Consider the following 26,300-nt stretch of genomic DNA (forward strand, 5'->3'; position numbering starts at 1 on the left):
TCTGTGTATCACGTGCTTTGACCAGATTGCTTCCTCTGCCTGGATTGCCTGACTTGAGCCAAGCCAGAGTTTCTGTTTACTTCTTTGACTATTAGGGATTGAACTGTTGGCTCTCTTCTTCAGGATCTAGTCTGCAGCTTGCTCAGCTATTCCATCCCTCTACCTCGTCTTGGCTTTCATATTTCTCCCTTGCCCATTGAGGTGCCAGTTGTTCTGAGTTCAGCCTCCTGGATTTATGAAACCAGAATTTACTGGATTTAAATCAACCACAGCATACTGCAGTAGGCTGGGTCTTTTCAGGACCTAGCCATTCTGTAAAGTATTGCTTCTGAGTAAAAATGCAGGCCAAAGTCCTAAAAACTGATGAATCAATGATGTTTTAGAAATGGTGACATTTATAAATTGTAGATTGACCAGAGCAAAAATGTGTGTGAACTTATATACACAACACACATTAACACATACTATTTATCTTTGGCATTTATGCTCATACTTTATGAAATAAGAGAAAAATGAAGTAATACTAAAAATAAGAATTGAGAATAAAAAGAAAATTAAAGTATATTTCTAGTGAATGAATGTGAAGTTGTGTAGATAAGGGAGAGAAGGTATGCAAATGAGGAAATATGTGAGTGAATCATTTGCTGTTGATATTTAAATAGGAAACATTACTGTTGATGTTTGGGCCTAATTTCCTAAATTGGAAGTATATCTTTCACATATCTGGAGGCATAGCTAAATGTGGCATTAAGGTGGAAATACCCATTTTATCTTCCAAATGCTAGAAAGAAAATAATTTTGTGGAACTAGAATATGAACAAAGAGGAATAAATATATGACACAGGATTGCATTCAAACAGGAAATTCTGGAATGAAAAGAAGCAGCTTGTTTTAGGCTCTACTCAGATATTGTGGTTTCAAAAGAATTTCCAACTCTAGCAATTTTCCTAACTTGGACTAATAAGACTGGTATTTATAACAGAATGGGCCATGCGTCTCAGGACCTCTGCATAAATCCGCATGCGCTGTCAGTTGTCTTCGCCTGGGAGGTTATCAGGCATTGCCTGGAGCTGTACAGTGAGCTCAGGGTTGTATGCCTTGCTTCAGTGGGGAACTAAGAGGGGAGGGGAATGACACCCTTACTCAGCCAGGGTGGGTATGTTGTTTTATCTTGCAGACCTTGAAAAGGAAAAGTAATTTGACTGTTTTCAACAAATATTTTTCAAACTCTTTCTCTCTGTCTTGGAATATAATCGCCAGTAGTTAGGAATTGAAGAGAACTAAAAGGTGCAGTTGTTGCCCTCAAGGAGATAAAATCAGTTTTTTCTGAGGATGTAAGACTGGCACATAGAGGAATTAGACAAGAAACAGAGAAAGATATAAGAGAGCAAAACTGCTAAACTGAAAAAAAATGAAAAAGTCCATAATAAACAATCAGAGCTCTAGACTGCCATGAAAGAAAAAGAGCTATCAAGAAGGCAGAATGTGACATGTTAAATTCTCATTTCTATATAATTCCAGGATAGTTTTGATGCCTGGGTTCTCTTCTCTTTTAAAGGGTGTAAAATGTGTGAGGAAGCTACCTGTAGACCATTGTGTAGACTTTTTGCCTGAACAGTTTTTTGAAAAGAAAGAAAACCAAGAACATTAGTTTATCAAAATGTTCTGAACATTCTATGTAGGTCAACTCACAACTATCCCCAAACTGATGGTGGAGCTGAGGGAAGACAGGTCCAGTGCTTTCATTTGGTTCTGGAAGGTGTTTTTTGCCATTCAGTTGGAGATTGTTTCCTCTGACATTCTGGAAATTTGTGACGTTTCTAAGAAAGTACTCAAGCCACAGTGTAATCATGTGAAGGGAAAGTTTTGTACCTCTCATTAACTGAGACCCTCTATTATTCCTTTTTCTAGAAACATGCTCATCTCAGTGCTACAAAAGACTGAGTTCTTTTCATAAATCTAGATTCCCTCTCCATTCATGCCAGTTTATATTCCAAGGGGAAAGGAGAGAGTCTTTGATTTTAATATATAACAATATAAAATATTACTGTAAATTTTTTTGTATTTGTTTGGGTTATCATCTGTTCTACATTTTAAATCATAAATATTAACCTAAGTGCAATGCAGAGGAATATTTGGAGGCAAAATAAATCTCTAACTTCTACTTAGTTATTTGAGCAAACAACAAACACTGTATTGAAAAGGCATAGAAGTAGATGGGAAAATCATCAGTGAACAAGACAATTGTCCACATATGTATTTTCTACATGACCTGTGCCAAGAAGGAAGATTACAAAGTTGATCCCTGCGCTCAGGAAGCTTGTCACAGAAGGAAGGACAATAGGATATGCCCCCAATATAGATATTAACAACAGTGATGAAAGCAAGTTAGCAGGAATTATCTCCCTCTTTTTTGATTCTGTAGCATCTCGACTTGCTCTAATTAAGCAGATCATTACATTTTTTTGGTCTTACATTCTCAACATGAATATATAACTAAAGATACAGAATAATTTCTTTTTTAAAAAATTATTGTAGTTGATTTACAATGTTGTGTTAATTTCTGCTGTTCGGCATAGTGACTCAATTATTCATCTGTCTTTTCATATTCTTTCCCATTGTGGTTTATCACAGGATATTGAATGGAATTGCCTGTGCTATGCAGTAGAACCTTGTTGTTTATCCATCCTATATATAATAGTTTGCATCTATTAATCTCAAACTCCCAGTCTATCCCTCCCCTATCCTCCCTGTCCTTTGGCAACCACAAGTCTTTTCTCTATGTCTGTGAGTCTCTTTCTGTTTCATAGGTAAGTTCATTTGTGTCATATTTGAGATTGCACATGTAAGTGATATCATATGGTATATGTCTTTTTCTAGTTTGTTTCACTTCGTATGGTCATCTCTAGGTTCACCTGTGTTTCTGCAAATGGTATTATTTTATTCTAAAAGAATTGCTCTTTATCTAAGGGAAATTATATTTACATTTGTTGTTCTTAGGGTTCAGTAAGCCGTGGCCCTGTGGGCCAAATTTGAGGCCTGTTTTTTATATGACCTTTTGAGCTAAGAGGGCTTCCCTGATGGCTCAAATGGTAAAAAATCTGCCTGCAATGCAGGTGACCTCGGTTTGATCTAGAGAAGGGCATGGCAACCCACTCCAGTATTCTTACCTGGAGAATTCTATGGACAGAGGAGCCTGGTGGGTTATAACCACAGAGTTTCGAAGAGTCAGACACAGTTAGACAGTGACTAACATTTCGCTTTCTGAGCTAAGAATGGTGTTTCAAGTTTTTGTGTGCTCAGCCTCTCAATCGCGCCCAGCTCCGTGTGACTCCTTGGGCTGTAGCCTATCAGGGTCCGCTGTCCATGGAATTCTCCCAGCAAGAATACTGGAGTGGGTTGCCATTTCCTCCTCTGGGGATCTTCCGGACACAGAGACTGAACCCGAGTCTCTTGTGTCTCTGGCATTGGCCGGTGGAGTCTTTACCACTGAGCCACCCGAGAAGCCATTTTAAATTTTTAAATGATTGTAAACATAAATATGAATATAAAAGAGTGTGTAACAGAGAGGTATATGGCCTGCAGAGCTTAAAATATTTACTGTCTGGCCATATACAGAAAATTTTGCTGATGCTTGTTTTATTTACTTTGTTTTTTAATTGAGTTATAATTAGCACACAATATTATATTTGCTTCAGGTGTACAGAATAATGATTTGATATTTTTATGCATTATAAAATAATCACCACCACTAAGACCAGTTATCATTCATCATCAAAGTTGACTTTAATTTTGACTATGGTGGTGATTTAGTCTCTAGGTCGTGTCTGACTCCTGCAACCCTGTAAAACTATCTTGGAGGTCCCTATTCTTTATTCTCGTCAATTAATAGGTTCAATTGAATGTTGGAGATACATAATTCAAATCTCATCCTGTATGTTTCTTTCTTCTTTTTACACTAATAAATCTACTAAGCCAAGCTAACACTAACATGCTGCTGGGCTCTGCTCAGTCGCTCGCTCTTTGTGACCCCATGGACTATTGCCCGCCAGGCTCTTCTGTCCATGGGGATTCTCCAGGCAAGAATGCTGGAGTGGGTTGCCATTCCTTCTCCAGGGGATCTTCCCAACCCAGGAACCTTGGTCTCCTGCATTGCAGGCAGATTCTTTACCAACTAGGCTAGGAGGGAAACCCATAATTGACTATATTCCCTATGTATACTTTGTATCCCTGTGACTTATTTATTTTGTAACTGAGAGTTTGTTCCTCATAATCCCCTTCACCTGTTTCCTCCATTCCCTTTGGGCAACCACAGATTTATTCTCTGTATCTGTGAGTCTCTTCTGTTTTGTTTTGTTTTTCAGATTTCACATATAAGTGAAATCATATGATATTTGTCTTTGTATGAGTTATTTCACTTAACATAATACCTTCCATGTCTATCCATATTGCTGCAAATGGCAATATTTCAAATTTATAGGTAATGGAAAGAAAGAATGAAGAATTAATAATTCTTTTTATTTTAAGGATCGGTAAATATTCCATTGTATATATATACCACATCTTTTTCCATTTATCTATTGATGGACATTTAGATTGCTTCCATGTCTTGGCTATTGTAACTGGTACTGCAATGAACATAGGGATATATATATATATATATATATATATATATATATATATATATATATATATAACAAAAACATAAATAGAACAACATACATATACATATGTAGCTTTTCAATTTATGTTTTTGTTTTCTTTCCTTAAATATCTGGAAGTAGAATTTCTGGATCATATGATAGTTCTATTTGGAATTTTTTGAGGAGACTTCATACTGTTTTCCAGAATGTGTGCATAAGTTTACATTCCCACCAACAGTGCATGAGAATCCCCTTTTCTCTACATTCGTACCAACACTTGTTCCTTCTTTTTTTGATAACAGCCATTCTGACGGATGTGAGGTAGGGCTACATCAGACCAAAAAGCTTTTCCAGAACAAAAAAAAACCATGAACAAAATGAAAGGCAGTCTACTGAATGGGAGAGGATATTTGCAAACAATATATCTAGTAAGGAGTTGATATCCAAAATACATAAACAACCCATAAAATTCAAAATTAAAAAAGCAAAAAACCCATTTAAAAACAGGTAGAGGACCTCAATTGGCATTTTTTAAAAATTATTTTAACTGGAGGATATTTACGTTTTGAAAGAAGACCTCCAGATAGACAGAAGGCAAATGGAAAGGTACTCAACATCAGCAATCATCAGGGATGTGCAAACTGAAAGCAAAATGAGATGCCATCTCACATTTGCTGATCCTTGTTTTACACAATGACTCCTCAAGGACCATCTGAATGAGTCACAGGAAAGTTGGAGAGATGTATTACCTAGGGAATAGGCTAAGCTCCTATAACAGAGACACCTCAAATTCAGTGTTTAATAAAGGAAGAAGTTGTTTCTCTCTCACCTTAGCAGTCTAGAGGCAGGCCAGTGCTTTCTTGGATGATGGGTGTCTTTGCCATGTGAGATTATTCAAGGTCCCACAATGCACTTGTCTTCATTGAAGAACTTCACTTACTACTGCAGCATCCTGATTCCAGTCTGAGGGAAAGGAAAGTGGTGAGCAGTCGGTTTCCTTTTTAATATTAAAATCTGGATCATAGCACTTATCACTTCTACTCACATCCTTTTTCCAGATCTGAGTCACTTGGCCTCTTTAGCTGGAACATAGTTCCTAGCTGAACAGCCATGTGCGCAGATGAAAGTATAGAGTTTTATTGCTAAGAAGACGACAACTCTTGCTAATGGAGGAAAATGAACAGTCTCTGCAGAGTGGACAGTTCACTGTATTGAATTATTCCAGATCTTTGTTGTTGAATGCTCACTTCATAGCAAGTGCTCAATATATATTTATTGAATTAATTAATGTGAGCCAGAAACTGGAGGCAATACTTAGCGAAGGAAGGAGCACTTAAGGAGAAATCCGAGTCTTGGAATGGGAGAGACCTAAGCTTGGTAAGATTAGATTTAAGACTCCTGGGAATGAGCAGTGGAGATTAAGGTGAAGTTCAGCGATAAGCTTAGACAGTGAGTGAATCTTTTATCCTTTTCCTAGGGATAGAACCCTCACTTAAACAGTGAACGTAATTTAGAAAAATTCAGGAGCAGGAAAAACTCCAGGAGGATGATAAGATGGGATGGAGGATGGTATGAGGATGAGTGGGAGTTGGGGTGGTATCCAGTCTGCTAATGAGGAAAGTCCAGTAACCCCTACAGTTCAAAGGCAGCCAGGCATCATTTGATGGATCTAGCATTCTGACACTTTTGAACAGGATTCATCTATTCCTGAGGATTAGCAGAGAGAATTGGCAAGATCCTATCTGAGCATCAGAGCCTCAACCAAACAGATGGGTGTGCAGGACAGAATTTTGAGTTCTAGGCTAGAAAACTGAAGCAGCGGCTCAACTTTGTAGATTGGGCCAACATAGCAGGGCTGGGAAATGATTTATTTTAGAGGCTGTACAAATTCTCAGAGCTATTTTATTGTTATTGAATCTCTGAGCAGTAAGACTTAATTCTGAGCTTCGCTTTTAATTTTCTGACCTAATTATCATAACTGGTTCAGAAATGGAGGGGAGATAGATACGGGGCCTGGGGAATAAGGACAGAGGTAGACTTAAGGGCTGGAGTCTGAGACTCTGGATTGAGAAATTGATTATGCTATGTCCTGTATCCTTTGGTACTTCATAATGCTGTTTTCTTTCTTGCAATGAAAATAATAATCATAAAAAAGCACAGTTTCAATAGGATGATAAATCATGATAACTGATATTTTGTTGTCTTGTTATTCTAAAGTAATTTGATTATTGTAATTAAAGGAGGATAAAAGCGGAGCAAATTCCCAAAATTGATGTCTCAGGTCAAATTGGCCTATTAGGTAGAAGATGAAATTGTGTATTTCAGCACTTCAGCTCTGCATAATTGATGGGGAACTGTATATTGTCTCTTTGGCTATTCAACAAAGATTCTGTTAAAATCTGCCTGTGCAATCTGAGGTTGCACCATTTATAAATTTCACATTTTATAGATGTAAAACTATCTTAGAGATCCCTATTCTTTATTCCTGTCAATTAATAGTTCAATTGAATGTTGAGGATACATAATAAAAATCTCATCTTGATCCTATGTTTTCTTCTTTCTTTTTACACTAATAAATCTACTAAGCCAAGCTAAACACTAGCATATGTGTGGATAAAAAGATAGCCAGCTTTGTAAATGAACATATTGTTTTTTCTGTCTTATCCTTCTCAGGGACTGTATGAATATTTGATGAGGCTTCAAATAAAATACATGAATGACATATGGTTCACTGAAAAAACTATTTTATATATATATATTTCTTTTAAATTTCTAGTTACTCTCTTAATAGATGAACATTTACAAAGAGTAATTATATATGTATTAAAGATATAGCTAGGTACTATATATGAGATATCTTATAAAAGAAAAGAGAGGTTACATAATCGATGAATTTATACACTTCACTGTTAAGGTGAGCAGTTTGTTAATGTAAGCAATACCTCATTCATCCTAACTGTATCAGTATAGGAAGGTGCAGTTGAGCCTCTTCATCTGTTAATAATCAATAGTAAGACCAATACAAATTCATGTGTTTTCCTTTTTTAAAGAAATTCAAACATTTCACTTATTCAGGTTTTTAATGACTTTAATCAATGCAAAAGTATGTTTTGTAAATCATGAAAGTCCATGAATTTAAGTTTCCTTATGTATTTAAGACATTGACTGATGATATTAGCTAAGACATTGTATACAGTTTGGGTTCAATTGTATATAATATTTTGGGCTACTTTAAATAAAGGTCTGGCAGATTACTAATTCTCAGATCTACTACTTATGTTCAAATGATGTTGTTGAGACTACTATCCGTAAATGATGGATAGGATCAACAAAGCAGTGCAACCAGCCAGTCTACTGAAGTTGTAGATGATGTCATCATTTTAATCATTGACATTGTCATTGTCATCGATCATCATATTCCCTTCTATTTGCTTAGTATTTCCATCTGTTTGATCTTATTCTTGAGCAGTATTGCAAGAGAGAAGAGATGATAAAGAGGAATACTGTTTTGGCTAATTTACCTTCTTAATTTTGCTGGTAACAAAACAGCTGCTAATTTCACTGGTGAAGATCTGAGGGACTGCTAAACACTAGCTAAAAGTATTAATATGATTATAGACTCAAGCAGCAGTTTTCATGGAAGCCAGTTTTCAGTTTTGCTTGTTACCATGGAATCAAAACAAACAAAAATAGAATAACCTTAATATCTTGTCTTATGGTTGTTATGTATATAATTTTAAGCTTCAAAGTGTAGGGCTTCCCTCATAGCTCAATCAGTAAAGAATTTGCCTGCAATGCAGGAGACCTGGGTTCAATTCCTGGGTCAGGAAGATCCCCTGGAGAAGGAAATGGCAACCCACTTCAATATTCTTGCCTCGAGAATCCCATGCACAGAGGAGCCTGGCAGGCTATAGTACATGGGGTCACAAGAGTCAGACATGATTTAGTGACTAAAGAGAGAGAGAGAATATCTTGTCTTATGGTTGTTGTGTATGTAATTTTAAGCTTCAAAGTGTAGAGATGTTTTATTATTTTAACCCCTTTACGCCTTGACTACATTTTGTTCTAATAATGATAATTCCAATAGTTTGCTTAAAATCAATCATATAGTTACTAAATCTAGTAGTAGAATCTGCTATTTGTTTTTGTTTCTTTGACTAGTTAGTGGATGCTTTTGTTTCTGATTTTTTATTATATTTATTTGTGTATGTCTATTTGTGTGTTGGGGCATCCCAGGTGGTGCTGTGGTAAGGAATCTGCCTGCCAATGCAGAGATGCAAGAGACTCAAGTTTAATCCCTAGGTCAGTAAGATCCCCGAAAGTAGGAAATGGCAACCCACTCCAGTGTTCTTGCATAGACAATTCCATGGACAGAGGAACCTGACCAGCTACAGTCCATGGAATTGCAAAGAGTTGGACATGACTGAGCACACACACAGGTATTCACAACACTGAGCCAACAAATCTTTTTGGTAAATAACACATGAAGATATATGTTTATTATGCATTGAATCAAAGTATAATTATCTGTAGATTTGTAAGAAACTTTTGAGGTTGTTTTGGATTCAGTGAAGGGATATTTCCAAGTTGACCTCCCAAGAGTGTGTCTTTGTATTCCCCGAACCTGGGAATGTAAAGAAACATGTAGATGTCTAAAGTGTGAGGATGTGGCATCCTTAGCGTTTGTTGATGAAAAAGTTGTGGATTACTCATACATTTTGATCAGTAACTTTTTGAGGAGAATTATTTGAAAATTGTCTTTTTGAAAAACTTTTTAAAATTTAGTGCCTGTTACACCTCAGTTGTTGAAACAGCTGAGAGATTGTGTGATATGAGTAGTTTTGTAGGTCTGCAAATCCTAAATTGATCCAAAGATCAAGAAAAATGTGTTTGTTTATCTTCAGAATAAGTTTTTTCTTAAAAGTTAACTTAAAATGAGGGTTTATCTACTTTGTAGAGTATGCGTCGCCATCATGGCCTGGGTTGGGATCCAAGTTCTGTCAACTGAATTTGGTAGGTTCGTTCCAGTAGCCCCACGTAATTGCCTAGGGTACTCTCCTGGAGGAGGCCATTGAGAGGAAACGACCGCCAGATGACCCAAAAGTCAGACTAGGGCAATCAGAAGCTCCTTACTCCCTGCCATCCTTGAAATGTACATTTCACTGGTACATTGGTACCACTGGTACTGTGGTACCCACAGTGGGAGCTCTTTTCAACCATACAGACACCTTGAAGAAACAATGTGTTTTTGAGACCATCTGGAAGTTGTATGTGACTGAACCCAGTTTAAGGTTTCTGTATAAACTTTTAAGATTCTGGTAGGGGAGTGTGGAGATCTATTCATCTTGCATCTGCCCAAGACAAGCCTGGTGTGTAAGTTCCTTTGTTTGTTAAACCTGCCGCCTATCAATCTGAAGCTATCTGCCTCTTCCTGCAGTCTCTCCTTGCCCTCTGTGTATGTGGCCAGTTGTAGATTTCATTCAGGAAGTTCCTGAAGTTTTGAACCAACAAGTCCCTCATATAGTAAGTTGATGGACATCAGCTCTGATTTTGAGCCTGTAGTGGAGATGAGTGTTTTGGTTTCTCTGCACTGCTTTCCTCATCTGTAATTTTTATTACCGTAGAGCTACTAATCCCATTTATTCAAAGTTGCTTTGAGGCTTCAAATGAGATTGCTCATGTTGATTTGCTCATGATTGCTCATGAGATTTGCTCATGCAAACTGCATATTCTGTGTTAATCCAGTTTTTATGGCTTTTAAAATTATTATTTTGCCTTTAAAGTTTTGGACTGTAAAGGCTTGGGATTATTGAAGGGAGAGCAAGAACATTGGACAACAATGACAATAGTTATAACAACATACATTTCTAACCTGAATTTAGAAGACAACAACCTTTCCCAATTAGAGACTGGGAAAATAGGGTAATTTGGTGAGGTTTGGAACATTCTAAGTTAACCATTCTATGCCTGAGATAGACTGTTTTTAATGATTGAATCTGCACATTTTATTTTTATTAGTCTGATTATGTGGCAGGAAATCAATTTAGGTTTCTACATACTGCAAACAGGATAGAGACCTGTCAGGGGGCAGAGACTCATTAGATTCATGATGGCAGTAGTAGTGATGCCGTTTAAGTGCAAAAGAAAGAAAGAATTATTAACAATTGCTTTGTTATTGGGAGATGGACAGATTCCTTCTTTTACTACTAATGCACCAAAATTAGTACTTAAAGAAGCTCCAGTTGGATTCTTTATCAGTAGACATCCATGTTTGTGACCACAGATACACTTGCATTCAGCTGCATTTTGATTTAGAAAGAAACCATTCTCTCCATTTCACCCTCACTCTCCTCTCTCCCCTAAACCGTGTGTGTGTTGGGGGCAGGGGGTTACTGTGCATTCACGTATGAGCTCATCTCTCCATTCTGGAAGTCTCATGGTTAAAAATGAGTATTTTGATGTGATTGCTTCTGGCCTGCTTTATTATTTATTAATAACTACTTGAAAATGCCAGTTGTGTTTTTGGTGGGATTTTTATGCTCTGCCCACAATAAATATGGAAACCATGGAAACAAAGTTTTGCTTTAAATTCAAGCAGTTCTGCAATTAAAAAGACCTTGTATAGCATGGGCATGTTGGTAAATTCTGTGCAGCTTCCTAGTAGCATTTAAAGACCCATTTCTTAGCCTGCTTTTCTCTAAACAGGCAGTTCAAATGATCTTTATCAGTTATTCTTTGAAAAGAAATTCAGTTCACTTTGACTTGTGTCCATAAGAGAATGATCAGTTCTCTAGAAACAGAGGGTGGTAAGCAGGGTTTATCCTAAGAATAATTTCATTGCCAGAAACTTTTTTTTTTTCCAGACTCTTAAAACAATGCAATGTTTACATTGCCAGAAACTTTTATATCAATTTTCGTATGTGGAAACGTATTTTGTGGCTGTTTGAGATACTTAGCATGAAAGTGAACTCAGAAAGTCACAAGGGTATAATGGCACTTGGTAGTTTGAGTAGGTACCACAGGCTCATCGCTTGTGAGAGCAATAATAATATGTATCACAACGTGAAAAGCCAACACGTGGTGTTGCTACGTGCCAAGCACAGCTAGTCATCTGTATAGCTGGCATTGGAAACTCATTATTCTGGGTTCAGAACCACCACACACATTCTTTTTTTTATACGTGGTTCCTAACAGGAGACCTTGTTGAGGAATTGCTTAATACACCCCTGAATTTAATTGTGAATTCTGAAAATTGAAATGATAGCAAAAATAAAGTAGAATTATTCTCACGTGGTGGTTTCTCTGCCTTGATTTTCTGGTGAGGAATAGAGTTGGGTCTTGAAGTAATAATCACAGGAACTAAGAAGTCTCTCTGAACATTATGTAATCTTTGAGATGAAAATAGAAGGCAAGAATGCTAACTTTACAAATTGGGAAACAAATGCAAATGAGGAAAGTGACCTTTCTTAAAATCACTACTAAGCCAGTCACTTAAGGAACTAAAAATGTTATCTTATATAATTACTCTTTTCTACATTATTTTCTGTGTTGATATTCTTGAATTTGCTTTTCTGTTTGTGAGAGGCAGTTGAGCATAGCTTAGGATGTGTTCAGAAAGCAGGGCAATTTAGTGGAAGGAATACTGGACCAAAAATTGTCATCCCCAATACACCTCTAGCATGCTGGGTGCCTTTGGGCGAATCACAGAATTGTTCCTTGGTTTGCTTGTCCCATTGAAAAAGGAAGTGATAACAGTTGTCCTTGTTAAGCTTTGTGAGAATAAAATGGAATGTGAGTTCAAAGGGGAAGATATATTATTTATACATTTTTGAAAGAAAAATGTTGTATGGTATACATGTGCAGCTTTATGTAGCACATATATAAAGTTATATATGCTGTCCCTGCTGTTCGACAGATCTAGTGTCTTTATGGTCCATCCTTTAATCCTCTCTTATTCCTGATTCCTATGATTTATTCAGGCATGCCTATCACTTTAGATGCTGTATTCGATGACCTCTACATTTATACTGCCAACCTTGACCTCTCTCTTGAGATCAGATTCTGTAGCGCCAGCCTCCTACTGGACATGTCCACATGCACGTCTCTGAACACCTCAGAATGACCGCTTCTAAAATTGAAATCCCATCTGGGTACCATTATGCTAGTCCTGCAGGTCCTTTCATTCAGTCTCTCAAGCTGGGAATTTTGGATTCAATTTTTTTCTTTTTTTTTAACCTTTTGCATGTCTTTTATTGGTGACCAGATTGTTTAGACTATGCTTTCTAAAAACCTCTTGACTTCAACCCCTACTAATTTTTCTGAGCTACTCACAGAGTTCAGGCGGCTATCAAGTCCTTCTTAGACTCAGACATAATGGATTCTTGAAAGACATGTTTTTAAGGGGGAACAATAGATGTAAATATCACTAGGGTGAGGTAAGGTTGGTGGGAGATGGTGTTCTGTTGACAGCTGAAAATTATTCTGCCTCCTATAGGTGCTCTCTCTGTCTCTCATTCAATAACCTCCCTTCACTGTGTCTTAGGCTTCTGGACTAGGAATGTGAGATTCATGCTAGCCCCAGGTTTTAAACCTCTATAACCATGAACTTGGTTAATCAGGATGGAAAAAAGAATTTCCTTTTTCCTGTCAGTAAAGTGTACACTGAATGGAGCTTCTGCAGGACATGTTTGATGTTTGAGGGTCCATTCTTCTTGCAAGTCACCCTGATCCTCATAGAGGGAGCAAAACAGGAAGTGTAATGGGCCCAGAGGAGAGCTTGGACAGGTGAGAGAGCTTGTCCTGATCTGTGACCCCATGAATGAATAGGCTTAGGTCTAAGCTGGATAGAGATCTTCTGGGACCCTACTTACCACCCTGGTAGGATAGAGGATGGTTCTGCCCTGCAGGTCTCCTTAAGTACTTCTGGAATCGCAATGCAAATAACATCTGGGGTTCACTTGGCCCTTTTTGCATCAGCATTCCTGACAGGCAGTGAAATGACCAGTAAGTAGCTCTATATCGCCATTCCTGGTAAATGCCAAAACATGTGAAACTTAACGAAAAGTCAACAATCATGTGAATTGTTAGTCTCTCAAGAGTTTTCCCTATGTTCAATTTTTTTTTCTTTTTGCAAATAACCTTCCATATGGCTACTAGAGAAATTTTTCCAAAATGAAGATTGATCAATTTTTACAAAATGATTTCCTTTCAACTACACTAATCTTCACCATGTTTTCAACCATTTTTGCCAAGGATACTCAAATATAATCCATTTTTATGTCCTTCTTCCTTTCATCATAAGGTCAGTCTTCACATGTCATTTCATCTGAAAACAAGACAAACAAACCTACAAAAATAATACAGCCTCTCAATCCTTCACAAATCTAACTCCAAAAGCAATGGAAAATGACAGGTTTTCTTTTCAGTACCAAATGATGAAACTTTCTAAAAATCCTCTTTAAGCATCTCTTCTCTAAAGTTCTACCTTGTCAGGCAGCTGCTATGCTTTTCTCAATTTCTTTTCTCTCACTATAGGAGCTTAACCTCACTGGGCCATGCCTTTGCTTCTGTTGGTGGCTCTGATCATCATGTCCATATTCAATGTAGTTCTTCCTCTGTTTCTCTCCTTTGAGTCCCCATCTATCACCCTGTTCAGCAAGACAAAGGATTTTACTCAAGCTCTACCTTGAACCAAACTCAAGCCTGAAAAGGGTGGGGGAGGGGGAAGCATAATAAATATTTATAATTCAATTTTAATTTGCTTTTATCTATAAATTGGAATGAAGTTATGGAATTTGTGAATAATTCACTTGTATGTAAATTGGAGTAGATTAAAAGTTAACACGAGATAAATTCTTCTCACAGAGTCACATCTTATGTGCCTCCTTGAGGAAACAGAAGGTTTTGGAGCTCAGAGGAATTGGATTGCATCTCTGCAAAGCCTCTCTTCTCCTTGATGGAGTCTGGGGAGAAAGTATTACATTAACCATGGCTGAAATTGCAGATTATTGCTATGCTATTGGTTGTGACTTTGGGATAGAACTGAAGAAGTTTCTTTTTGGAAACACGGAAGTTTCTTTGTCCTGAAACTTTGAACCAGTATCCTGAACCTGATTTCCTTGTCCTGGGTTAGGTGCCTGATCCTGAATCAGTTACTGCAGACAGGAAGAGGTGGTGCTGTGATGGATCAGAGTCCTTCTAGCACAGAGGAAGCTGTGGATTAGGAGTGAGGTGGGATCGTTTTTCAGTGGTACATAAGAATTATTATTATTTATTTTAATTTTTGTACCCAGAGATTAAATCGTGGATGGTGACAAAGACAAGTATCTGTCACACTGGCAGACAAAGCCCTGCCTACCCTGTCCAGCTTTCCTGCCCAGTTCCGTTCTACGGTGGCTGCTGTTTGCTCTTTCAGCCGTGTCAGGCCCTTTCACACCTCTCTGCTTTTTCATCAGCTATTTCTATGGCTGGAATGGTTTTCCCTCTCTTCTCTACCTGGTGAAGATGTTGAAAGTGTTAGTCACTCAGTCATGTCTGACTCTTTGTGACCCCATTGACTGTAGCCCGCCAGGCTTTTCTGTCCTTGGGATTCTTCAGGAAAGAATACTGGGGTGGGCAACCATTCACTTCTCCAGGGGATCTTCCCAAGCCAGGGATCAGACCTGGGTCTCCTTCATTGCAGGTGGATTCTTTACCGTCTGAGCCACCAGGGAAGCTGAGCTCCTTCCCTCCAACTGATGTTGGCTACTTTTCCCTCTGTGGTCCAAGAACACTTTGTAGGAAAGAACACTTTGTATTTATGCTGAAAATGACAGCATTTCTTTTATTTTATTAGGATTATTTATCCCCTTCTCTATTTTATGAATAACTTGAGGTCTTCCCCATGTCTGTGCATTCCCAGTGATGGACACAAGCCAGATGGTTACATTTTTATTCCCTAAATTTGTGGGGCTGGAAGAGTGGGAACTTTAGATTAATCCCATGATCTCTGTTTCATCAAGGTAGTTATTCTGAACCTGATTTCTGCTACACTGCTCCCAAGGGAATGCTTGGCAATGTGTGGGAGAGCTTTGGTTGTTACAGTGACTCGGATTGGGTGCCGCTGACATTCTCTGGGGTAGGACCAGGGGTGTAAATGCTCTGTGGTTCGTAGGACAGTTTTCAAGGGAGGATTGTTCTCTCCCAATGCAGGGATCTTCCCCATTGAGAGCTCCTTATCTGGTCTATTTAGTCTAGAACATAGAAAAGAGTGGAAAGATTTGATAACAACAGAAACTGCGTTCTGGGTCCCATCAACCTTTTGCTCACACTTTGAATAGGAAAGTGTTTTGCTTTGTTGGCATTTGGCTTGAATGATAGACTTTATCATGTCCACTAAGCCTGTCCCTGGCTCTTTTTCCCATATCCTATGAGTCCTGAGGTTGGAGCTGCAAGACTAACCCAAGGGAAGTGCAGGATAAAAATCTACTCTTCCTCTAAAATCTCTTGTCTAGTTGTTCTTTAAACCAGGGGAGAGGGACTTGGGAATTAAGTTCTCTGCATTTCTTTCAAAAATACGGCATGATAATTTGATCTTAATGTTTCATCCAGCGCACAGAAGGCTGAGAGTGACTAATTTCAATGATCTTTTAAAAAATCTATTTATAGCAAGCCTTCTGGCTACAGATATCAATGTGAAAGGTAGCACATTGATTTAAATCCAGTTTTCTGTCACAAGGTGTCAGAAAAGCTAAATGGCTCTATCATGGTCTCTTAGGTCCTTTTCTCGGAAGGACATCTTTTTGTTCCATTTTGACACTGACGTGGCCGTGGTATCCAGGATATAGGAAGAGTGTGAGCAGAAAACTTGGAAACTCACTTCTTCAAACAGGCTTTTTTGACAGGCTTCTTTGATCCCTTGTCTCAAAGACATTTTTGAAAAAAGATCCCTGAAATACGAGCTCAGTCACTCATGTGGTTTACTGTCTGTGTTATGTGTAGGAAAAAGTGTTTTTGAAAGAATTTACCAGGAGAGTCTGGAGCTTGATATTTATCAGCAATTACTTGTAATGTTCTGAAAGATGTTGCCTATAAAGGATACTATAAAGGATAAAGGACCAAATTCTAGTCTATTTACTGTTTGTTTCCCTTTTTAGATACTCCCAGAAGTATAAAAGCCTCCACTGCTACAGCGGAACAGTTTTTTCAGAAGCTGAGAAATAAACATGAGTTTACTATTCTGGTGACCCTAAAACAGACCCACTTAAATTCCGGAGTGATCCTCTCCATTCACCATTTGGATCACAGGTATGTGTGACTGCTGGAGTTTCCTGTGTTTTCATTTTGTATAGTGAAATTAACACATTAAAGAGAACTAAATAAAAGCGAGATAACAGGATTGGTTTAAAACAGCAAGAATAATTTTGCTGAATTGTGCAAAATCACCAACACAGGTAATTGAGATCAGCCTAAAAGCAGAAGGAGCTGCTGTTTTTGGTGTTGCTAAGAGCATGCAGAAGTTACCATATTCTTAAAACCCATTTATTAATCACTAACTTCTTCATGAGATATCCTACTCAAGTGTTAAAGTCAAATATACTTCTTAATTGATAAACAGCCACAAAAATGCTGTATTCTATTTCTTTAAGATATTGCTTGGGTTTAGAGTTTAATAGTCTTAAAATGTTAATCACAGACAAATGCATTCTTTTTCAACATGTTTCTTAGACTGTGATAGTTACAGCTATTCTTGGGATGTGTGTTGAATCAAAATGCTATCTGGTATTTCCTAGTTTCTCGCACATGTGAGAAACATGATTTGGGAGCTGGTGGGAGTAGTGAGGAGGAGTGGAGAGGGAGAAGAAAAAATTCATTCATGACACTTGGAATATACATAAATTGCTGCTAAATAATATCAAACAAGTTAAAGTGATTCCTTCCTGAAAGAATAGCCATGGTTCTGACAATGAAAGTTCTTTCGTGTTTATATTTTGAGTATCCACTTTGTGACTATTGGTGGACCTTGGGCAAATTACATAACCTCAATTTCCTCATCTGTAATACAGGGAGAGTAATAATACCTTCTTCATAGATTGTTGTAAGGATCAAAGAGTGTATATATGTAAAGTGTTTTACATATATAATGGATTTAATGATCCTATTCAATGTGAGCAGAAACCTCTTTTCCTGGTTTCCCTTATGAGAGATGGGACAGTCTGGGACTTTGCAAATCTTTGCTAAACACTAAAGGCCAAATATATGTGGAGAACAAAATACAGAAAATCGACTCATAGAATAGGGTTCCTGATCACATTCTACCTGGATTACTCACAGTATTTAAGGTCCCATCGAATTCTGTCTTTAACCCCAAAGGATTATGAGAACATCACAAGCCGCTCACTTGGGTTTCCCCCCCACCAGGTTTTGGCTTATTTTTCAGAGGAGGATGTCACCCAAACATTTACTGAGTAGTTGACATAGTCTCTTCAAGACTAAGAGCAAGAAAGGGAGAGTTCCAGCTCCCAAGGATTCACTAGAATTTCCCCCTTGGTGTGTTTCTGTTCCTTGTCTTCAGGTGATTGGTATCAGGGGAGTTCCTTGCTTACACCACTGTGACCCAGCCCTTCTCCACTGGGCTTTGGGCAGCATGATTCACATACAGCAAAGGGTATTGTTCCTTCACAGAGCAGCCTGACTTACTGCTGATTATTTCTGCTTGCTAAGAAAATTTCCCCGTATTTCAGGCACTATATTTTTCTGCCCTGTGACTTTTTCCCACTACCCCATTTGTAGATATTGAAAGGATGTGGTGGGGTCCAGCTGCTTGCTGCTCAAAAGTCAATAAACAGGCCATATTTGGTGGAAAGGAAAGTTTGCTTTGTTTTAGATGCCAACAACTGGAAACGGGGTGGAGTCGGATGGACATCTGTCCAAAAACCAGCTCCTCCCTGCTGGTAACCAGTGGGGCAAGAGCTTTTGTACATAGAACGAGGGGCTATGTGCAGAGACAGCACAGCCAGCTCTGATAATCATCTTCAAATTGGTCATCAGTGGTCTGACCAGTGTCATCTTGGTTGTTTTAGGTGCGGTTAATCTTCATTTCCAAGGTCCATTTATTCCTATTTCTTTGAGACCAGTTCTCGAAATCGTGGCAGCTCATTTCCAAGGCACAGCCTGGTCATCATGCAGTTAACTTCTCCACCTGGTGTTTTGGTATCTGTAAGACAGCTCAGAGGATATGGCTCAGAATATTATCTATAGCCCTTGAGAAAGTGCTAGAGGTCCTTGACTTTGCTTAATGACTGCATTATTATTTGGTCTCGTTTGATTGTTTTCCTTTGTTTCCATCTGTTCTCACTTTTCTGATTAAACTTATTCTTTGACTAAAGTTTTCCACAGACAAAAGGCAGGCAGAGGGCGTGGTGGGGAGAGCAAAAACCACAGGGTCCTGCTTTGTTTCATAGGGACGTGAAGCTCGCCAGCCTTCTTCCAGATGACACCTCAAAACCATCCCGTCTAGATGGACGATGTTCTGTTTGGTCCCTAGAGTTGACTATATTAACTCTACAAATGTTTGACCAGCATGGATTTCATATTATCTATCCTTGGTGACTCAGAGGTTAAAGCGTCTGCCTGCAATGCGGGAGACCTGGGTTCGATCCCTAGGTCGGGAAGATCCCCAGAAGAGGGAGATGGCAACCCACTCCAGTATTCTTGCCTGGATAATCCTATGAACGGAGGAGCCTGGTGGGCTACTGTCCATGGGGTCGCAAAGAGTTGGACACGACTGAGTGACTTAACATATGCAGTTTCTATCTGATACTTCTTAACAACAGTTTCAAATTTTTTTTTAGCACCTTAGACATAGTAAGGGTATATTGATATACCCAGCCTTTATTAGATAGGTCCTTGAAGGCAGATTGGTGTCAGACAGATCCTTTCTTACTGTTCCTATAAAGTAGACTTGTTAAAATTATATGTAGGGCTTTATATTGACTTATTTCAGTTAAAAATAATGTTTACTTTTTTCAAATTAGCATAGCAATGTATTTTCATTGTAGAAAAATTGGAATACTGATAAGTATAATAAAGAAATAGGAGAACTCATACAAATCGTATCACCCGAAGAAGACTATGTTGAAATTGTCATATTTTAATCCAGAATTTGTCTGTGTATAGAGATATGCCATGTTTTGTTTGATCAGTTCCTTACTTTTGGATACTTAACTCATTTCTTTTTTAACTTTAATAAATAGCACCAAGATGAATATATTTATGTGAATCTTTCTGCTTAGCTCTCATGCTTTCCAGTTATTCTTGCTAAATTTATTGTTATTCATTTATATTATCTATAAATTTGATAACATTTACATAAACAAATACTATATTTGAGGTATAGGATTTTTTATGATATTAAAATTATCTGTATTGGTAATTTACTTTTTCATTTGCTTAGCAGCAGCAGCAACAGTAAGCCAATAATTATTAAAGGCTTATCATGTGCCAGGCAGGATGCTCAGTGCATTCCGTGGGTTAGTTCGTGTTATCATCATGTATTAGATAATGGTCCAGAGTATGGATCTGGAGCTGGACTGTGTACATTCCAGTCATAGCTCTAAGACTGACTGACTTTGTGACTCATGTAAATCACTTTCCTCTTCTGAACCTCAGGTTCCTCATCTGTAAATTCATATAAAGTACTTGATAACCCTAGAGAAAAAGTTCCACAGAAGTCGATCATATGGCAAGGTCATTATTCTCATTATCATTTTACAGATAGGAAAAATAAGCATTAGAGAGATTAAGTTGTCACCATATGAAGATACCAAATAGTTATTGACTATATTCCCCATGCTGTACATTGCATACTCATAACTCATTTATTTTATAACTGGAAATTCGTACCTCTGAGTCTCCCTCACTTATTTATCTCCTCCCCTCAAACCCTCTCTACTCTGACCACCACCTGTTTGTATCTATAACTCTGTTTTGTTATGTTTATTAATTTGTTTTAGGTTTTACATTCCATATATGAGTGAAATCATGCAGTATTTGTCTTTCTCTGACTTATCTTATACTTGGCATCATTCTGATTCTTGAGTCCAGAATTTTTTACCTGTCTACTCTGACAACTCCTAACCTCTTGTTACCCTCACAGACCTTGTGCTTTGTTGTGTTTTTTCCCTATTATTACTGCTGACATTATCTTTCTTTCCTTAAGTCTTATTCTCACAGATCTCTTTAGTTTCATCATTTCCCAAACACTTGTTTATTCTCTGCTGACTTTTACAAAAAATTAAAGTGGTATATAGAGAGATATCTATCTGGGCTTCCCTGGTAGCTCAAATGGTAAAGAATCTTCCTGCAACGTGGGAAACCCGGGTTCGATCCCCTGGAGAAGGGAATGGCTACACACTCCAGTATTGTTGCTGGAGAACTCCATGAACAGAGGAGACTGGCAGGCTATAGTCCATGGGGTCACGAAGAGTTGGACCCAGCTGAACAACTAACACTTTCACTTTTACTTTCATAGCAATATCTACAGGACAATAACATAAAAATAAAATGAAATATACAAATTAGGGCAAAGAAAAAATAAACACCCAGTTGGGTGATTAAGGGAAGGCAACTATTCTTAATTCTGAGACCAGAGACATATTTCTCCTAAGACCTATTTTTTTTTTTTTAAGTTACTCAGCTCTTTTATTTTTATTTACCTTTTGAAGTCTCTTGTGACCTTTTATGGGAAAATGTATTGAATGCCTTTAAAGGAACAAGTTCAGAAGACCTTGTATCAACTGGTTGCATTAAGACACAGCGCACTCAGAAAAATCAAGTCTATAACCATGCCAGTGACATGCATCTGTGCTGAGGGTGTTTGAAGCAATACTGCCCGCAAGGCCTTAGGCAGTGTGCGTGAAAGTTCTGTGCAACCACGTTTTACTGCTCAAATGACAATAGCACCTCCTGTGTGAAATCCTGATAAAATACCTTGTCTTCCAGGCAATAACCCACATAGATTGCTTTTTCCAGTGTCTTGAAAATAATATTAAATTCAAGTTAGACTTCTCTGATAAATCCCAAATTACAGTTATTCTTTGTTGACAGTTAAGTGAGACTTAGTGTTGAGCTTCAGCAGCAATTGAGTTGGAGGAAATACTGACATTTTTTTTTTTTTTTTACAAAAATTGAGGAGCCAACAGTGATATGCCCGAACAGAAGGTACCTATGTTTGCCTATGGTGGCTGAAGTAGGTGATTCCTAAGGGCAGGGCCAGACTTTTCCTGGGGAAGTAGAACAAGTTCCACTCTCAAGTACTGACGGATGAATCCTCTAGAATGTAGAAGTTTTAATTATGCTGCAAATTTGAAACATTACATGTAATAGAGTGAATTTTACAAATTAGGAAAAATCGCAAAGAAGGAAGGAAAAATCATCAGTAATTTTACTCGACTGGGGATAGTTTTCACTAATACTTTCAGTTATACTTGTCTATTTAAAATGAATAGATATGCTATTTTAAAAATTGAATCACACTGGATATAACATTTTATAGCTTTTTAAAATTTAGCAAAATATTTTGAGGATTATCCCATGCAAATAAACATTTGCTTATAATCTATTTGTTAAAGACCAAAGAGTATTCCATTGCTGGATGTAAAGGAGGAGTGCAGGAGGAAAAGATTGGGAGTTTGGGATTAGCAGATGCAAACTGTTACACATACAATGGGTAAACAATGACCTGGTATACAGCACAGGGAACTATATTCAATATATTGTGATAATGTAATGAAAAAGAATATGTATGTGTAACTGAATCACTTTACAGCAGAAATGAACACAGCATTGTAAATCAAGTATACTCAAAAAAAAAAAAAAAAAAAAAAAAAAGCCAAACTAAGTATCCCCAGAATGTTAAATTTTAATCAGTAGAACTATCTGAGGTAGGCACTAAGGTGACTAGTTTGCAAAACATGTCCTGGATAAGTGAATACATTTATCTGCTTCACAGGATGGTCAGCTGTAAACTAGTTAAATGTTGAAGAACGGCTGTCAGAATAAACAAGTGATCTGTCATCCTTTACCTGGCAGTGATTAGACGTGGGTCCAGCTCTCCATCAGATCTGTCCCAGTTCACAGAAGAGCTCTTCCTGCTTATTTCCTAGTTGCTTTTGGGGGTGGTTGTGGTGAGGTGGTAGCGCTCCACTGACCTTCAGTTCTTGACTGCTTGGCAGAAAGCAAGAACTTGAATGATTCCCCATTAATAAGGCTCTGTGAGTTCCACCATATAGAGCCTGCTATGGAATAAACCCTAAATAAACATTAATGTTACTACTAGAGAGGAGATGCTGCTGCTTCCCTGATCCTCGTGTCAGTCCCTGGCTTCACTTTCATCTCCATGCAATTGATGATAGTGAGGCCTGAGATATCTGGCTATTTGCAGCTTGCTCTGATGCCAGATGAAGTAAAGAGAATCAGAGAGAAATAGAGGCTGTGGGGTATATAAGCTCCAGCACTGGCAGAGATGAAGAAAAGTGGCATCATTCAGTAGGAGTATAAATGCCAGGCACAGAGGCCTGTCTGCTCATCATCTATGTGTTATTCCCTTTCTTTCTGCTCATCCAAAGCATGTTCACACTCCAGAACTTCACTCACAGCTCCATGAAGCTTTTACTGACCTTTCCAGTTTACATTCATTGCTTCCTCCATGAACCTCCAATGCCTTTTTGAAATTCGGGCCACTCCTTTTGTCATTCTAACATATGACATCTTACCTTGTTTTAATGTTTCACATATATACATATGTATTATTTACATATGAGACTCTAAAATATTATTTACTGCCTTTGATCACAATCATAGCAAATATTTATTGAAGATTTAAAAAATTTAAATTTTAAAAAATTGGTAATACATCCTGTGGTTCAAAATTGACAAGGCACCATAGGATACAGAGAAAAAAGTCTACCTCCATTCATGTCCCTGGCCACTTGATTTCTGTCCCTGGGGGCAACCACTATTATCCTTAAAGACATTTTGAAAATAAGAAAAGCATAAACAGGAAAATATCTCTCAGCCAATCAGTGGTGTGCTGGAGTGGACTGATACTGGCTGACAGGAGTTGAAACTTTGTGAGCTGACTGCTCACATTACTGCTGTAGCTTGAAGTAGGCTATGGACATCAGCAAGTGCTTCTTTAAAAATATGCATTTTTATTGATAAATATTCTTTTTTTAATGAGTCCACTTTTTTTTTTTAATTTTCTTCTATCTTCCCTAAACAAATGGATAAATGAACCAGTATCTCAGAATTGTTTCTCTAGAGAACAGAGAGCCAAACATTAAACATTTACCAGTGTCACTGTGTGTAGTTCTGGCATCTAGAGGCAAATCTACTCCAGGATGTAGCTTTCTAATCCTTTTCCCAGGTGTACTTATGCATTTGTGTGAAATTTTATGTAGCTGACAACATTTTTTATTAGATTTTTTTCCCTTTACTGTGAAGGATTACACATAAAGTTTGCATACTCTATTTCACCTGCCACGCTGTCATGCAAAGTTAGATGCTAAATAAATATTTGGTGAATGAAGAAATGAGTGAAAGATCAAGAGAAAGAGCATCATGAGTGGACCAGGAATCATAAATGACATCAGGAAGTTTTCTCCAGGCTAGGGCAAATGATCTGGAGAATGTTCAAATTGCTCTATTGATGCAGGGTGCCTAATCTGTCCTGAAATGTCATTAGCTCTAAGCATGAGGATTTCACTAACTGGCAGGTCCTGCCTCCAAATGACAAGTTCTTAGTGAATAACGACACCTATAATGACCTACAGAGCAACATCTCAGCCACAGTGTGAAAACTGGAAACCTAATCACACAACTTTGTTGGTTTGGACATAAGAGACTAATGGATGTGCCCTGGGTTCAGGGGTGTCTGAAGTGAGCTAAGAGCAGGATGGAAGTGGGGAAGGCAGGCATCACAGTATCTCGGGATTGAAAGTGGACTTAAGTCACATCTTGGTATTGAAACACAGCTTGAAATAAAGTGACATCATTATGAAGCTGCTAGGAACCTCGTCAGGGCTTCCCTAGTGGCTCAGAGGGTAAAAAATCTGCCTGTAGGGTGGGAGACTCAGGTTCAATCCCTGGGTTGTGAAGGTCCGCTGGAGAAGGGAATGGCTACCCACTCCAGTATTCTTGGAGCGTCCCTGGTGGCTCAGACGGTAAAGAATCTTCCTGCAATGTGGGAGACACGGGCTTGATTCCTGGGTTGGAAGAAAGGATTGGCTATCCAACTCTTGCTCATTAGCAGTACCCTGGTGCACTGTGAGTAGGATCTCATTTGGTCTCCCAACCTGAGATGCAGGTTTCAAGTGATGTTTTCAAGTAGGAGCTGCTATTAAAAACTGGACCACAAATGTCATGTGAATACAGTGTAAAAAGGTTGTTGGCTCTTCTGTCATGTCTGTATATGTCTAACCAACAATAGTTTTACCTAAAAACAACAGACAATAATATATGGTACTTTATATCTGAAAGAATTAAGACCCTTAGGCAGAACAAAGAAGTTTTTCATCATTACAGTTTTCTGACTACTGTGTTTTGAAAGGATAAAAAAAAGACTATAGAGAAATAATTCTATGATGTTAGTTCACTTATTTATACAAGAAACATAGAAGGGAAATATGAAAATAGTAAATACTCACTGAAAAGTGAAAGTATATTTGTAAGTAAAAATGAATGATAAAATTTCCCCAAATTCCACAAGGACTCTGTTTTCTTTTTCCATATTTTACAAAACTGCATTTCTTCAGAATAAGCAAAATCCTTTTGTTGTCCTTTGGTGTTGATTTGGTACAGTCCCCTAGGTTATATTCTGTGATTTATGATACTTCTCTTTATTTAAGATAGTCTTGGGATTTATATATATAAATTGATTTTCATGAGATTAATATTAGAAAATTTTCTGATATGCATATATTATCTATGCTTCTAACTTAGAATGTTTTGCAAATAGGATACATGGAAATAATTTATGGCAATAGGTGTGCAACTATATACAAAACTGTCTTGCAGTTTGCCATGATCTTCTATATTAATAAACTTTGAGGTGAAATAAATGAGATTTTTTCAACTCTCTTAGTTGTAATTATTGTACATTTTGAATGAGTAAGAATGCATTTATGTATGAGGCTGATAAAATATATCTTCATATTTGTGAGTGTTTGTCATATATTAAACCATTTCTTTCTTGATATTACTAAGTAAAAATTAAATTTACTGGCAATATTTGCTTGGCTTAATGGTTCTGAACTAAAACATGACTGTTTATTTTGGATAAAATTACCAAACTGATGTTATAGTTACTATACTCTTTATTTTTTGGTTGCACTTTACTTAATAAATAACATTAAACATAATAAGACTTATAAATTCACATTTCAAACCCAAATTCTACATAATTAAAAAAAACTGCCCTTATATTTTATTCTCTTAAAGTGTGTTTCAACATCATTATTTATCTGTAACAAAATTGCATCTTTAATTATTAGGAAAGTTGCAATATATATTCTAATGTGGTTAAACCTACATGTACCATTCATTACAAGGCAGGGTGAGTTGCTCATCAAAGAAACTCAGTGAAATTAAGACTCAGCAAGCAAATGAGATTTCTCTTAT

At 37.6% G+C, this 26,300-nt stretch overlaps 1 protein-coding gene across 5 annotated transcripts in view; it reads left to right on the forward strand.

Annotated features, from left to right (window-relative positions):
* The window catches only part of NELL2 (neural EGFL like 2), a 431,246-nt gene that overhangs the window by 111,999 nt on the left and 292,947 nt on the right, over positions 1-26,300 (forward strand). For all 5 annotated transcript variants that reach the window (XM_065932164.1, XM_065932166.1, XM_065932167.1 and 2 more), the window contains one exon: positions 16,778-16,928. In XM_065932164.1, coding sequence (XP_065788236.1) covers positions 16,778-16,928 — 151 coding nt within the window. The remainder of the gene's footprint in view (positions 1-16,777; positions 16,929-26,300) is intronic.

This window comes from Muntiacus reevesi, chromosome 4 (assembly GCF_963930625.1).
Source record: "Muntiacus reevesi chromosome 4, mMunRee1.1, whole genome shotgun sequence".
NCBI classification, from domain to species: domain Eukaryota; kingdom Metazoa; phylum Chordata; class Mammalia; order Artiodactyla; family Cervidae; genus Muntiacus; species Muntiacus reevesi.